Raw genomic sequence first — 16682 nt, forward strand, 5'->3', positions numbered from 1 at the left:
ACGTGGCGCCCGGTGCGGCCCAGTGGGAGGCAAATCCGAAGACGACTCCCCTTCCTCCACCTTCCCCCCTCCGCCAGAGTTGCGGCTGCTACTGGGTGGGGGCGGGGGTAGCTAAGCTGAGAGGACTGTGGGGAGGGGTGACGTCAGGGAGAGTGGGAGCCAAGGAAGGAGCGAGTGTGTGTGGGAGAGATAGAGGGAGAGAGGGAGGCAGAGAGACAGGCAGGGCCCGCGGGTCGGGTCCAAGGAGAAGAGAAGCCAGGGCAGAAAGGAGAGGGGGGAGGAAAGAGAATCTGCTGCTGTGAAGACTGATTGCGGGTTCCCCGGCTGCAGGTCCAAGTCGGGTAGGAGCTGCGGTCCGGGGAAGCTAGGGAAGTGGGGGAGGGGGGAGAGAAAGCTAAAGGTGGGGCTGGGTGGAGGAAGGAGAAGGAAAGGGCAGGGGGAGTCAGAAGGTGGGGAAAGGGAGAGCCACAGCGTGAGAGAGGAAACTGCTAGAGGCGGAGAGAGGGGAGTTGAAAGGAGAGAGAAGAGGTTGGAGAGAGTGAAGGAGATAGAAGGAAAGAAAAGGAAAGGGGGGTTGGAGGCCCCTACAGGAGGAGAAAATACAAAGTGCAGGGAAGACCAGACGGCAGGAGAACCAAGAGTGAGATGTGGCAGGGAAAGAGCCCTGGAGAGGCTACCATGGAAGGAAGGGGTGAAGAATTAGGGGGACAGGGGAGCTGGGGCCTGGAGGATGCACCAGGCCTCTTGGCCAGAGCCTCCCTGCCCATCATGCCTGCATGGCCATTGCCCCTAGCCTCCTCTGCCCTCACCCTGCTCCTTGGAGCCCTTACTTCCCTCTTCCTCTGGTACTGCTACCGCCTGGGATCCCAAGACATGCAGGCTCTGGGGGGTGGGAGAGGGGTTGGGGGTGTCAGTGGTGAGTCTGGGGGATGCTCTAAGCCTCGAGGGCCAAGCTCAGGGAGTTCACGGGAGCCTGGGGAAGGACCAAGGGCAGAAGGCCTAGTGAGTCGTCGCCTTCGGGCCTATGCCAGGCGCTACTCCTGGGCAGGGATGGGTAGGGTGAGGCGGGCAGCTCAGGGTGGCCCAGGCCCTGGGGGAGGGCCAGGCATCCTGGGCATTCAGCGTCCAGGCCTGCTTTTCCTGCCAGACTTGCCCTCAGCTCCCTTTGTGCCACGGGATGCCCAGCGGCATGATGTGGAACTCTTGGAGAGCAGCTTCCCTGCCATCTTGCGGGACTTTGGAGCTGTGAACTGGGACTTCTCAGGGACTACCCCTCTGCCTCGGGGCTGGTCCCCACCCCTTGCCCCTGGGTGCTACCAGCTCCTGCTGTACCAAGCAGGCCGGTGCCAACCCAGTAACTGCCGCCGGTGCCCAGGGGCCTATCGGGCACTGAGGGGGCTGCGGAGCTTTATGAGTGCCAACACCTTCGGCAATGCTGGTTTCTCTGTTCTTCTGCCTGGTGCCCGGCTTGAGGGCCGCTGTGGGCCCACCAATGCCAGGGTCAGATGTCATCTGGGTAAGTAGATGCTGCCTACAAACCATCCTCCTTACCCCCAGATCTATACCAGGTTTTGCTACACTGAGGTTTTGTTCATGCTTCTCTTCTCTGAACTCTCTCACCAATTCCTGCTGCCTGTCGTATTTTCCGCACACCATCTTCCTATGTTTTGCATGGTCATTTGCTACCTGTACTGAGTCTACATATTGCCTGCCCCCATGTTTTATCATGTATCATTTAAAGGGAATTCTCAGTCAGCCTGAGGGTCTTAAACACCAGGTACAATGAAAATCAGTATTATGTGCCCGCAATAAAGTCTTCATAAATACAAACTTAAACTTAAAAAAATTCTAGTTAAATAGTCTAAGCTTGAAGCCTCTCTCTTAATTTAGAAGGGAGTGATGTAAGTGGGGTGTTAACTATCTGGTAGCACCAAACTGGGATTTTTTGATTGTTTAAAAGATTGAAAGTTCAAAAGAAAAGTTTTTTGTTACTCAATGACACAATCTTGTTTTGCTTAAAATCATCTCCTATGAAAGTAATAATGAAGAACTATATACTAGAGACATTTTACAGGGGTGGAGTGGGGAATGGGATAAAAAATGGGGGGGGGGAGAGCACGGGACTATGGTGATGGCACACGGGTGAATTGTGGAGGGAAGCCCACGGGGATTACAACTGAGATGGGAAAAGGCACAAAATGATGTAAAAATAAACTATACTATTATTTGAAAAAAAGTCTTTAAAAAAAATCATCTCCTATGCTACCAACTGGGCGTGTTCTGTCCTGGAGAGAGACATCCAGGCCTCTGCACCCAGGCCAGATCTTTCGTGTCCTTGATCGCTGCCCCTTCTCTCTCTTCCCTCCCCTCCCACCATGCTCTAAGTCATGAAGCCCCCACTCCCAATTAAAAAATTATGAAGACCTTCTGGTCCTGGTGGACTCCACCCACATACATACTATACTCTTAACCTAAAATGTCTTCCCCATTAGCACCTTCTGGAAAACCCCAACTTGGCCTCAGGACTCAAATGTTCAAGTGCCACACCTCCTCTGGATGGCTTCCTGTTTGCCACCATTTGAGTTGGCTGCTCAACTGTGGTCTCTGGACTCAAATGGAGGCAACAGTGGAGAAAAAGGGCCCTAACATAGTGTAGGTTTTTAGGTGGCATGGTCAAAGGCCCAGGAAATGCCACTTCCTCCAAAAACTTTCCCTTTTCTCTGAAACAAAACAGACTGTGAATTTCTCCTGTGCCTAAGCACTCTTTCATCAATACTGTAGAATTCTACTTAGGTTACCCTGGGAAAGGAAGGACACACCGCAGAACCTGGTGCTTAAGACTCTCAGATCTGTTTATTGACTGAAAGGGGTAGGTCCTGGCAACAAAGCCAGAAATGTTGGATGCCCAGGTCTCTCTCCACAGGACTGAAGATCCCCCCTGGCTGTGAGCTGGTGGTCGGCGGTGAGCCCCAGTGCTGGGCTGAGGGACACTGCCTGCTGGTGGATGACTCCTTCCTGCACACAGTGGCTCATAATGGTAATGGGGATGCTATTCCGCTAAGCCGGGGAGAACAGAATGCTAAGAGTGAAGGGAACTGCAGAATCTGGCCCAAGTGGTTTCCTTTCCTAGCACCACCATTTTCTAGTGCATGATCTGGGATAAGTCATGTGACCTCTCCAATCAACAGTGAAAATGGGCAACTTTGCTATCTGGCAACTGCAAGAATTAAATAATGTCATGTAGGTGCATGGCAAAAACCCTAGGCTCTTGTTGAGTCTCTGGTACTTACTAGCTGTGTGGCTCTAGACAAATTAGTTCATCTTTTTAAGCCTGTTACTTTGTATAAAGTGGGATTATTATAAGACCTCAATGATTTTTGATGACTAACAATTAATACATTTAAGAGGTTAGAGCAGTGCCTGGCACTTACTGAGTGCTTTTCTGAGTGTCTGGTGAGTGCTTTCAGCTGCTCTCCTGTCTCCATCCTCACATGCCCTAGGCTCCCCTGATGATGGGCCGCGAGTGGTCTTCATTGTGGACCTGTGGCATCCCAACGTGGCTGGGGCTGAGCGCCAGGCCCTCGACTTTGTCTTTGCACCAGACCCTTGAAGGAAGGTGTCCTCTTCACCTTCCTTCCTTCCTGGAGAGATGGTGCACCAAGGGACGACTTGAATGTCAGCCAGGACCTCCTCTCCATTGCAGGGGGAGGGTGCGGTGGCGGGTGGGAACTGGCCAGTGAACACTGAAATACAGATTTTAAATCCTCTCCGGACTCCTGACTCCTTTCCTCCTGGGGAAATGTTTGGGAGTGGGGCTCATGTCTCCCCCCTTCCAAATAGTCTTGTTCCTCCTTAACACTTAACATAAGCCATCTCCTGGCCCTCTCCCCAGGAACCAGCACCAAAACCTCAACTCAACTTTATTCCAATAATTTAATAGAAAATTAAAATAATAAATAATATGAAACAGACCAATAAGATAGCTGGGCTGGTGAGATCCAGGCCAGACTAGTACAAAGTTAAAGAGGGAGGGAGAATGGCGGGGGAAGGAGAGAGGCAAACTACTCTGCACAATGGTTGGGAGGTGGCGCCGAATGTCGTGGGTGTTAATCAGGGCTGGCTTGACACTTTGGCATGTACAATGTACTAAAAAGAGAGAAAAGGAGTTCTAAATTACTCTACACCAGCTGGTGGGGGAAGACGGCAGGGCAGGGTCGGGAATGAGGGAAGGACCACAGGCCTTCTGAAAGGCTGCAAGGGGAGTGGCGTGTACCGTGCTCTTAGCATTGAGGTGGGGATGGATGGAAAAGGGCCGAGGTGAACTGTACCATGCGATGAAGGGACAGAAGGCAGACCCACGACTTGGCCAGCAAAGCCTGGGCAAAGGGCTGGTAAGGGGCAGAGAGAGAGGAACCTGGTCCCACAGCAGGAAGAAAACTGAGTAAGAACGAAAGTTAGTCCTTGAAAACAATCTGTTGGCCATGAGGACGCTCATCGTGGGTGATGTGGCGCCGGACGTGGATCCTGCGAACACGGTGTTCTCGGTTCTCCTCATCTTCCCCGCGACCTGCCCCACCGCCTCCAGCTGCACCCCCTGTGGCCTCTAGGAGGGCTGGGTCTGGTCCCCGGGGAGTCTCATAGATCAGGATATTCAGGGTCTCTTCAAAGATCCGCGCTTCTGGGAATTCCACCTGCAAAAGGCCAGCAACCCCAGCTCCTAACCCCTGGCCAGCCCCCACCGCCCCCCGCTGATCTTGCACTGGCACATAACCCAGTCTTCGCAATCACAGGTTGTGGCCTGGACTGTCCTCTTTCCAACTCCTTTACTAAGCAAAGTCACACTTCAAGATACAGCTTTGAAGTCAGGCAGAGCTATTTGCTTTATCTCATTTTCTGTCAAGCCTCTTGGTATATTCTTTTACTTGACAAATAACTTATGGAGTCAATGCACTCCATGCTGTTCTAGGCATGAAAGATAGAGGAATCCCTGAACAGTTCCTGCCCACACAGGAAGTTTACATTATAGGGGGAGAGCAGAGGCAAACTTTAATAAACTATAAACTGTCCCATGGTGACAAATGTTGTACAAAAAATACAGAAAACTGGAATAGGGAAGGCCATGGCCAGGGATGTGACAGCTCTCAAGTTCAAAAAGGCCCCACTGAGATGGTGACATTCAACCAAAGCCAAAGGAGCCAGGTGAAAAAGCAGTTTGGGAAAAGGCAACAGTTAAGTGTAGAAGCCCTGGTGCGGTCCACTTAGTGGCTACTTGACGGTCAGCAGCAAAAGGCCAAGGCATCCAGACAGAGTGATGAAGAGAGAAGAGATAAAGCAAGAAATGATTGGGGGTTCCTTTTATGCAGCTTGGAGGGAAAACACAGCTCACAACATACTGCATTCTGATCGCTGGTTTTCCCAGTAATAAAGGAAGCTTCCTGGAAGTTGGTTCACTCACTCAATCAATGTTTCATAACTTCCTGTGTGATAAGGGTCTAGCTACTGCTAGATAGACGGGCGGGGGGCGGGGATGATTAACAGCCCTACTCTCAAAAAGCTTACACCTTGCTGCTGAAGTAAGCACCCACTCACCTTGCTAGCTCCTACCCTGGAAGAATACAATAAACACCATGTCTAGCTAAGGGAGTAGTTTAAAATTCATGAGTAAACACGTCTCCTAGACAGTAGTACTCAGCCTGGATCATAAAGATTAAGTTCTTTAGGCAGAGAAGGGTGAGAAAAGTAACTCCAAGAAGAAGGTATAGTGTGTGCAGAAGTAGAGAGGTGTAAAATAGCAATGAATACTTACAGACAAGCAAGACGGATCTCTGGTCTATCTGACGTACAACCCCAGGTCAGGAGACCTGGCTGATAAGGGGCTAGATGGCATGACAGAGGGCTTATAATTCACTCAGCATTTCATCCATCATAATTTCAGACAGGCACAGCACTTAACACAGGAGGAGCACAGGAGTTTATGTAAGTGAACTACAAACTCAGAGATTTCTAAGAGACCTGTGTGTCCTAAGGGCCTGAGGTGTGAAGAAACTGTATGGGGTCATGAAGCCTTCAGAGAATCTAATGACAACTCTGGCTCTTTTATATCAAAAAATGCAAACATACTCCTGAAACTCTATAACAGATCAGTGGACTAGTCTTGAAACCCAACTGACCTAGGTTAAGGGTCCCACTCCGGGCCCTCCCTGGTGATGCAACAGGTTGAAGTGCAGCGCTGTGAAGCTACCCACAGCCGCTTCAGTGAGACTCCCATCCCAGCCAGAGAGGTGACCCACATGGCATGGAAGACCTCTCCTGTCTCCCCAGCTGCTCCCCTCGGTAGTGTATTTCATCGATCTGCCTGTTCTGCTCCCCACTCTGACTCTGGTGAAGCCTCTCACTGCCCCTGTGCCTCTGGCCTGTATCCCAGTTCTATATGCATAAATGAATCTTTTTTTAAAAAGTCCCACTCTATCCCAACACACTCATTTCATAGTAGAGAAATAGAGACCCACAAAGGTGATTTGCTCAAAGTTTACACAGCTCAGCTCCAGAAGTTAGAACTCTGACTCCTGACTCCCAGCAGTAACTGTCCCCTACCTGCCCCACGGAGCAGCCTTTGTCCAGGGCCCTTGTCCCACCCACCACCACACCCCTCCCTGACAGGCCCTGAAGCCCTCTGACCTTGGTCTGCTTCTTCTCCGTAGCATAGACTATGGAGGTGCAGCACACCTCAGCGATTTTGCGGCCCTGCCCGTAGAAAGACCAGCAGCAGATCTCGTCCCCCAGTACATCCTTGAGGAAAAGCAGCCGCCCGTGGAAGCGCAGGGCCAGTTTGTCGAACAGCTCGATGTTCTTAAGTAGGTTGTCGTCTGAAGTGCTGAGGATCAGGGGGCCAGGAGGCCTCAGCACCGCTGGCTCCCTCCCTTGTTCCTCCCAGCACAGGGGCCCAGCACCCACCACTCTGGTCCTGCACAGGTGGAGTCTGGTGCCCACCAGGGAGCTTCTTCCACCCCTGCCCAGGTCACACAGGCCTCAGAAAGGAAGTAGCACTTACTGAGCAAAACCCAGCACTGCAGAATGGCTACCACACAGGCTCTGGAGCCAGGCTGCCTGATCTGCCACCCTCGCTCCACCACTTTTTAACAGTCAAGTCACTTCCTGGTGCCTCAATTTCCTCATCCGTAAAATGGAGATCGCAATAGCACAATCTCAAACAAGCGTGAGAATCTGAGTTAATGTACGTAAAGCACTTAGAGCAATGACTGTGACAAAATAAGCACTCAGTAAATGCTAGACATTATCACCTAATCTTCATCAGAATCCAGTTTTGCTGATGATAAAACTGAAGCTCAGAAGTGAAATAACCTGTTCAACGTAGCCCATAGGGAAGTGGCAGAGCTGGACCCCTGCCCGGCAGGCTTTCTTTTCTCCCCTCTGTGAGCAACACTTTCCCCTTGGGCCAGGAGCAGGGCTGTGTTTGGGCCACGGCTCCCACCCAGCTACCCCCGCCCCATGGGTGTCACCTGGTGTACGAGTACTTGTTGTTACTGCGGTTGTGCAGGAGCTTCACCACGGGCTGTCGGGGACAGAGGATGGAGAAGGATGGGGGTCAGGCTGCAGGGAGAGGCCCCCAGCATCCACCCTATGGAGTTCAGGGGCCTCACCTTGGAGGTGCTGGCCAGGAGCTGCTGCTCCTCCCGGGGAGATGTCACCGTGGGGATGAGGCACAGCGGGGACAGGTTCTCCCTTTTTTGCTGGGGAAGAAGTGGAAGGTGGTTAACAGCATAACCAAAGGTCACTCATTTCCCCCAATGAAAAGCCTTCAAAAGCTGCACACTGCCTTGGGCAAACAATCCAAGCCCCTGTGTGGCCCGGAGGCTCTGCAGCACGCAAACTCCATGTCTCACCCCCGCCCTGCCACTCTCCCCTGCACACATCAGCTGTGCCTGCCGGCCCTTGGAGGTTCCCACTGCCTGGAGACGGTCTACATGCATTGTTAAGGTGGCCGCGCTTCAAGCTGAAGGCCCAAACATGCCAGCTCTGAGAGTGCCGGTTCCCCTATGTTCCCTGGCTAAAGTCGTCTCTTCTACTCCCTCCTTTTCACATTGTCAGTTCACTATCTTCACTTTTCCTCATTTTCTAAAATGTCTGCTTATGGTCTGGACAGTCAATGCAGAGCATCAGTAGATGCTCACTAAGTATCTGCTGTATAAATGAATCTCCTGGAATGGGAGCTTCCTATTTTGTCTTCTAGAATCTTCATGCTAAAAGCCCCTCAACCCAGAAACACCAAATATATATTTTAAACTTCAAAACTTTTTCTAAAATGATTATGGAAGAATAAAGGTCTATTCCTTTGGTTAGTTTTTCAAGAGTTAAGAAGACTGACCCTAACAGATATTAAGGTATCCTATGAGCCGTAGTAGGCAAACAGTGCAGTTTGTTGTAGAAACAAACAAACAACAAAGGAACACAATAGACAACTGGGAAACAGGCTGGTGTTATATATGAGAATTCATAGTTACAGAAGACACCACAAATCCACAAGTCAGTAGGGAAAGTATGGCAAGTATACTGGTTATTGCTTTGGGGTACAGCAGCTTAAATCAACAACAAACACATTATCACAGTTTTTGTGGGTCAGAAATTCAGGAACGGCGTAGGTGGCTGGTTTTGGCATGGAGTTTCTCATGAAGCTGTAGTCAAGTGAGCTGGGCTGCAGTAATCTGAAGGCCTAAGTCTGGAGGATGTTTCTGAAGAAGCTTGTTCATATGGCAGTCAAGTTCATCCTATTAAGAAACTAGCTCCCTGTCTCAGGGTAGGTTGAGTATCCTCAACATGGGAACTGACTTCTCCAGAGCAAAAAATCCAGGAAAACAAGGTAGAGGCCTCTCAGTCTTTGATGACCTAGACTGGTCAGCCTTATTCTGTGTGGGAGGAAGCTACAAAAGGGAATGCATACCAGGGGACAAGAATCACTGGGGATGCCTTGGAGGCTGGGCTCCAGAGTCCACCTTCTGGCCCCCACTGATTTAAATCCCTCCCACATGCAAAACCCACTTATCCCTCTCCCCCCAAGCCCCTATGCCTTTATAGCATCAGCTTGAAGTACAGTATCTTGTCATCTAAATCAGGTCCTGGTCATGATGAGGCACTTTGGGGTGTAGTTCCTCAACTATAGCTCGTTAAATACATTTCCTCTTGATCTGAAGACCTGTGAACTAAAGAGACAAATTATCTCTTCCATGTACCTAATAAGTGATGGACAGGCATCAGGATAACCATTACGGCACTCTTACTCAAAATGGCGGGGGGTGAGGGCGGTCGACACAGGAGGCAGACGAAGTCACATCTTCATAGAAATTCCAGACTCCAGTTGAACAAATGTTGGGAGCTCTGTTGCCTACTCATCTAGGAATGATTCTCTACGGCTCTTGATTCTGCCGAGTCATCCTTCTTCTTCCACAGAAGACAGTCCATGCTTGTAGCTTGTTTCCTTCCTTTTTGCTTCCTGCCTATAGAACTCTGGGGATCCGAAGGCCTCTTCTCTTCTTGCATTCTCTATCCCTTTCAGTCCAAGCTAGCAGTATTTCTGCCAGTATATCTCTTAAAATCATAATGGGTGTCTTGTGAATCAGTTCATTAGATACAAGCCAAACCCACAAATCTGTGAGATAAGCTCTCCTACTTCAGGCTGTGCCGACACTGCTACGGGACAAAATCCTTCAGCTTTTAGGCTGCTATCATTTGACTGAATGCTTCTCTGAGGCACCTTCTTAGGTATTTCTGAGGTCTTAATGTGCTTGAAAGCCATTTGTTAATTCTAACATCATTCATTATCTGAGAAGGATGGAGATTTCCAAACCCAGTAATTGCTGGCTTTTTATTCTACCTTTTCTGCTTTAGTTTACCTCTCCTCTTTATTATACTACAAACAAGAAACCTGGTGGTACCTCCAACATTCTGTCTGGGAATCTCTAGGTCACCCACTTCAGTAGGCACATTTTCTGTTTCTACCACTACATATGCTAAACTTCTTCCACTACATATCAAGTATCCCCTTTCTACCAGCTTCTAGTAATATCTTCCTCACTGCAGTCTATTCAAAAGAATTTTGAGCAGACTCTAAAGCTCTTTAGGCTTTGATTAATACTCTCTTCAAAGTCCTTCCAGCTCCTGTCCACTTCCCAGTTTAAAAGCCACTCCTACTAAAATGTAGGTTTTTGTTATGTCAGAATCCCATTCTAGATAATTTTGGGTAACAAATCACTACAAAGTGGCTTAAAACAATAAATATTTATTATTCCATACAGTTTCTGTTCAGGAACTTGAGATTGACTCAGCTGCTTGATCCTGGCCTAGCACACAGCTTTTCTAAGTTGAAATCCAAATGCCGGCGAGAGCTGTTGTTACTCCAGACCTGACTGGGTTTAGTTAGAGGAACTGCTTCTGAGACAGTGCACCCGTGGCTGGGAGTTTGTGCTGGCTGGTGGCAGGAAGCTTCAGTTCCTTAGTAAGCAGACTTTCCCTAGAGGTTGTCTGAGTATCCTCAAATGGCAGTTGGTTCCCCCCAGAATGAATGATCCAACAGAGAAGCAGAACCTATTTTCTATGACCTGGCTTTAGAAGTCACGCACTTGGTTATATTTTACAGTTTTATTTTTATTTATTTATTTAACAATTTATTTAGCATACAAGGACTGGGGTACAGGCCAGAGTTACAGGAGATGAGAGGATTCACCAGACAGACAGAGTGAGAATCAGAACAAGTGGACTGACTTGAAATACACTGCTGAGGGGAGCAGCAGGCAAGACAGGAGAGGTCTGCTGTGCCATGTGGGTCAGCTCCCTGGCTGGGGATTAAACTCATGCCACAGTGGTTGTAGATAGCTTGATAGTGCTGAGACTTTAACCCCTGTGCCACCAGGGAGACTCAATATGCTATTGGTTATATAGGTCAGCCCTTTTCTCTACGGAAGGGGACTAAACAAGAGCCTGAATAAGTAAAAGGCAAACACTTTTGGTGACCATCTTGGATGCTGGTACCTACCTCAGTCTATGAAAGACAAAAAAAAAAGTGCTAAATCCTGTGAATTTCATTTAGCTTAAGAAGCCCATATATGAAAGATAAAATTATAAAGCTAATAAAGAATGTAAAACAGGAAAAACTCCTCAAACAAAACCCTAAAAGGATATACTTTGGCCAAAAATAACAACAGAATTATAATTAATTGAGGGAAGGATTGCCAACTGGTGTGTGACTGATGGGTAACTGCCATTCATTCAGAAGGTTTAAATAACATTACAAAAATTACTTGAGAGTTGGCAACAAGGAAATATAACTACAATGGAAAAAAATTAAAAACCCTGAATGTAGGGGCCAATTTTAAGCATCACTAAATGATGGGTTGTTAACTGCAATATTACAGTCTCTCCAAATAACATAATATGAAATATCTAACAATACTGAGAATATGTTCTAACTGAAACATTTTAATATCAAGCCTTTAAATCTACTATCTAGTTAATAAAACTTATGATAGGGTAGGGTAACAAATGATACCATAAGTGAACAAAGGGAAAATTTGGAAAGTGGGTCATTGTACAAGTGGTCTCTTGAACAAGTCATCACAGGAGGAAAAAAGACCTGTTTTGGTTTGGAAGAAACTTAAAGAACATACTAACCAAATATAGTGCAGAGATCTAGAATGGCACCTCATTTAGATGAAACATTTTTAAGAGACATTTCTGGAACAAATGGAGAAACTGTGTATGCACTGGATATTAAATAAAATTTTATTGACAGGGAAAAATGGCAAGTATTAAAAAAAGCTAGCACACACAGCATGGTCACATTCTGGCGCGCACACACACACACACACACACACACACACACAAGACATACTCTGGTGTACACACACACACAGGGAAAGACCCGGAGGAATATTTGGTGCTTTAATTTTTTTGATTACCTGTGTTTTCTAAAATTTTATAACACATATGTAATGCTTTAAAAATAATAAATGGCTATTTGTAATAAAAAAAATAAAAAATTCTATTCAACAACAGTTGCCACAGACAAGTGACATTCTAAAAGAAAACATTACTAACAGCTAAAACTGACTAGAAATTATTATCTTCAACAGATTTTCTCAGCTGAGATTTCTCATTTGAAATTCAAAATTCAGCAAGTAATTTTAATGACTCAACTGCCCCAAGAATAATCAGTAAATAGTATCATTCTAGATGCACAGGAGAAAAGTGAATTTATTATGTACAATACACGCCTTAAGGCTTAATTCTCCTTAGGAACTAAACTACTTTAAGGCTCTCCTGCAAAGCAACAACACAGAAAACAGCAAAAAATTGATAAAGAATATGAACAGGCAATTTACATAAGAGGAAAAACAAAAAGCCAGTGAGCATACGAAAAGATGCTCAGTCGCAAAGGTTTTCACATTAAAATGAGGCCACTCTATGCCAATCACACCGGCAAAATTAGAATGCTGGATGATGCCACATGTGGCTAAGGATATAGAGAAAACAGGATCCTTACGCACTGCTGAGCAAAATATAAAGTGCTGCAGTCACTCGGGAGCATACTCTTGCTAAAATTCGGTTGAATGCAGGTCCTGTGACCGGCAATTCCACTCCCAGCTACCTCCCCGGAAATCTGCACCGGGACCCACCCACAGGCTTGCACATACACAAGGGTGCTCATGGTGGAGACAGAAGTGGTAGGGATCTAGGGCTCCACTTCAGGGACTTGCATGATACAGTATGAAGGCACGTGTGTGCTCCCGGCAGCAGTTAGAGGCAAAGAACTAAATGCACAGACAGCAGCATGAAATAGATCTTGAAAAAAATGTTGAATTAAGGAACAGAACACATAATCCAAAGCTTAATGCCATTCATAGAAGTTTTAAATTTGCATACAAAACAATGCTTTAGCTTTTCAAGGGTACAAATAAAATCCAAGCATGTGTATCAAAACAGAATTGGAAAACAAAAATAAAAGCATTAGAACTGCAGGGCTTCCTATGGGGAAAAGAAAGTTGGGGAAGTGGTAAGGAAGGAAGGAAAAAAATTAAAAGATCTGCATATCTTTAAGTACTACACAGAGAAATACTGTAAACTCAATTCTCTGTACCTAAATCTTAAAAAAAAAAAACAAAACAAAAAACCCCACACTCTAGCTGAGTGCAGTGGGAATTAACTGGTCTCAGAAAACCTGGAAAGGAGGCAGTTGGGGGCACGGGAGACAAACCACTACTACAGTTGAGAGCCAGATAACTGGGGGTGAATCTGAGCTCTGCTGCTTACTGGCCCTTTGGCCATGGTTGCATCCCAGTGTCCCTCACGTTCATTTTTGTCAAACGGTACAAGCAACAGAACTGCTCTTGACACAGAGTGATTGTGAGGTTACGTTATGTAAATGTAAAACCACTGAACAGGAAAGTATTTCCAAGATCATTTAGTTCAACATTTTTCAAACTTTCAGTGGTAACCCTTTAATGGGTCATTAAGTTTAGCAGGTACCAAACTGCATTAAAAAGAAAACAACCTATCTATGTATATTTCACTATCATTTTATAAAATTCTAGTATGAATTATCTATGAGTATGCATTTTCTCTTTAAGGGATATAGTCAAAAAGTCTGAAAAACGTGGCTGCTCTCCCAAGGAATTCTATACTTTTGGATTTCAAAACTCAGAAGTATTCCCTGGGACAACAGAAAGCTGTTCACAGTCACCCTTTTTAGTATAAAGGACATCAAAAAAGAAATTCATAATCTACTAATATTGTATCATAAAAAGGACATTCTAACATTGTAAAAACGAAAAAGAATAAAAGGCTTTATGTAAAACTCACTACACTGTACATATTTTTCTCATTCCCCTATCTTTTGGAACCTCAGAACAAAATGCCAGAGGTGGGAATTGACTTACTCAAGGTCACTCAGTCAGCGTGATAGAAGTAGTAACACAACCCAGGTTCCTGACTGCGTTTTCCAAGCTCTTCTCGGAACCCAAAGAAATTCACAGAAAAAAAAAATCCCAGGAGATAGGGCTCTGGAACCCCTAACTCTGTCTTATGGTGACTGTTTTAAACATGGGGAATCAGGTCCAGGATAGAAAAGTGGTCATGGTGGCCATTATATTCCATTATATTTAGGGTTTTCTCCAAAAGCACTATAGAATTATTTAGGATTTCTGAATAAGGGAGAGAATAGACTAGGATTATGTTTAATGATAATTATTTCAAGATAGTAATATATAATTGTTTGGACTGAAACAGAAAGAAGTAGACAGCAGTCATTTAATAACTGCAGTGATCTTGGCATGAGGGGTCAGAGGGTCCCTGCCTGCAGCAGCAGGAATGCCAAGTCTCCCTAAATTCTCTGTGGTCATGGCTAGTCAGAGGCAGGCCAGAGCCAGTCTCTCCAGGCGTCTTTTAATCCCTTTTTAAAAAACGTCCCTGTATTGATCTCTCAGGGATACAGCAGAGGGACGTGACTCAGAGATGGGGAGGGACCCTCACCTGTAGAGCCAGCTGGCAGTCCTCAATCAGGCCCTGCACCAGGTAGTAGTGTGCTTCACCCAGCAGCTCTCCCAGTTCTCTGGTGCTCTCAGGCAGTGGCACAGACCCGTCCCGTAGGTAGTTGAGAATGGTACCAAAGTGGCGGCCGCTCCGGTCGATCAGCACCCAGCCTGGTGGGATGGGGAGAGGCAGAAGAAGGATGGCTTTGCTGGGGCTCCTGGAGTTATTAAATGTTTATGGAAAGAAGGATTCCAAACCTACAAGTAAGTCTGAATACTGACCTCGCTCAAACCTCTATTACCACATTCAAGAAAATTCTTTCAAAACAAATCACATAGGCCTCTTTTTAATGTATCTAGGCAGAGAATTAGTCTTATTGATGAACCTCTAACTTCTGGTATTAATTCTGGCCATCTTATTTAATAAAAATGTCCTCCCCACCAGTTCATTACCATTTTGACCTCATATTCTTGAAAGGATTGTTACTTTGTACAACTACATGTATTTTTGGTCTTTGTAGGTTTATTGTTCTCACCTCTCCACAGAAAGTGAACTCTATAAAGCGAATCTTGTCAGATTCCTTTACTATTGTATCTAGCCCTAAAAGGCACTTTACAAATACCTACCTTTGGATTTTTGCAGACGGAGACCTTCCCAAAATGTATTTTCCTGAATTCACAATCTTTGTTAACCCTCTCTGAATCCTGCCTCTTCCTCCTCCCCACACCCCACTTAAGGATCCAGTTGGGTGTGTGCAAACAAAACCTGAACGCAACACTTCAAGAAGTTAAGGTTCGCCTGTCAAAGAGAAATGTCCACTCTCCATACAAGTATCCTTGGCAACTCCAAAGTGGCCTTCTGCTATAACCTGCATTTACAGATGGACTCCTCGAGGGCAGGTGGATCTGTGTTAGGGCAACACAGAGACAAGATCCTTCAACCCTCGGGGCTCTTTCAGTGGTGCTGAGGTAGACAAACGACCAAAATGCTGGGCAGTTGAAGACACAGATGAAGGCTGCCTGGAAGGCTGCCGGACTGATTCTCTCGAGCTGAGGGTTGAAAGGGTGGGAGACTACTGAGTGGGAGTGGTAACGAAAAGTCTGGGGTGCCATGTTAAATCACTTACCACCTGACAGAACTGGGGGAAAGGGGTGCTCCATCCATAATGTTGGTTATTTCTGAGAGTACAGACTGGAGGATGGTGTTTATGAATGAGAAAGGAAAGATGAAATGGGAACATGGGGGCTGGCGGAGGCAGAAGCAGGTGACCGGACCAGTGATACGACAGAAGGGCACGGGGACCGGTAGACCGGGAGATGAAAGACTGGGGAAAGGAAGACTGGGTCTGGAGGATGGAGGACCGCACAGGTAGGGCGGCAGGCATACCTCCGGCGTCCGTGAGCACCTCCGCGCGGCCGCTGAACATGGCCTTGAGCAGGGTGTCCTGTCCCGTGAGGGTGCGCAGCGTGGTGTAGTGCAGCGAGCCGCCCACGTTCAGCTTCACGTACTTGCTGTTAGGAGTCAGCGGTCTGAGACCGTAGGTGGCGGAGCCAGGCTCGAGACCCGAAGGCTTAGGGGCTTCCAGGGTCGGGGCCTCGGCCGCCGCCGGGCCTGAGGCCTCGGCCGACATGCCAGGTGGTGGCAGCCGGCGGCGAACCTAGGCTCTCTCCGCGCCCTCCGGCCGTCCCCGAGGACCCTGGGTCCAGAGCCCCGCTGTCCGCGCCCACACGCCGCCGCTACTCGGCGACGCCAGCCCTGAGCCCCATAGCGCCCGCCCTGCCCGGAAGCCGGGCCAAGCGACTGCGCAGGCGCGTGTCGGCCCCGCCCCCGACCTCGGGGAGGCCGCCAGCGCGGAGCATGCGTGGTGGCCCCGGGCGCTGGCTGAGGGATTTCCAGAGCCCAGCAGCTGGGTCTCCTACCTGTGCCCACACTTCGAGGGTCTGGGAGACGAGATCCAGGAGGCAGCCGGGTCACCCTATTGACGTGAAAGCTACGACCACGTCCCGTGGTTGTGTCTCTACTCTCTAAGCGCTTCGCGGGCTTGAAGGGAAAAGGGAGGCTCAGAGAGGGACTTGGGCAAGCGGTCCCTTTTCCCAGCTGCGAGCATTTGATATACAGAGAACTTGAACTTGGCGCCCAGGGAG

General features: G+C 47.6%; 2 protein-coding genes across 2 annotated transcripts; one reads left to right on the top strand and one right to left on the bottom strand.

Moving 5' to 3' along the window:
• The first annotated feature begins 78 nt into the window (after positions 1-78).
• ASPHD1 (aspartate beta-hydroxylase domain containing 1) lies at positions 79-3767 on the top strand. Its single transcript, XM_004691995.2, has 3 exons — positions 79-1516; positions 2924-3037; positions 3501-3767. The coding sequence occupies exons 1-3, from the start codon at positions 646-648 to the stop codon at positions 3608-3610; spliced, it is 1095 nt and encodes a 364-aa protein (XP_004692052.1). The 5' UTR covers positions 79-645; the 3' UTR covers positions 3611-3767.
• Positions 3768-3914: 147 nt separating this feature from the next.
• On the bottom strand, positions 3915-16315 carry KCTD13 (potassium channel tetramerization domain containing 13). Its single transcript, XM_004692002.2, has 6 exons — positions 15925-16315; positions 14539-14708; positions 7662-7751; positions 7521-7573; positions 6679-6874; positions 3915-4691 (listed from the first exon to the last, which is right to left on the bottom strand). The coding sequence occupies exons 1-6, from the start codon at positions 16166-16168 to the stop codon at positions 4455-4457; spliced, it is 990 nt and encodes a 329-aa protein (XP_004692059.1). The 5' UTR covers positions 16169-16315; the 3' UTR covers positions 3915-4454.
• Positions 16316-16682: the final 367 nt, after the last annotated feature.

This window comes from Condylura cristata, unplaced genomic scaffold, assembly GCF_000260355.1.
Source record: "Condylura cristata isolate star-nosed mole 26May11 unplaced genomic scaffold, ConCri1.0 scaffold00032, whole genome shotgun sequence".
In the NCBI taxonomy this organism is placed as follows: domain Eukaryota; kingdom Metazoa; phylum Chordata; class Mammalia; order Eulipotyphla; family Talpidae; genus Condylura; species Condylura cristata.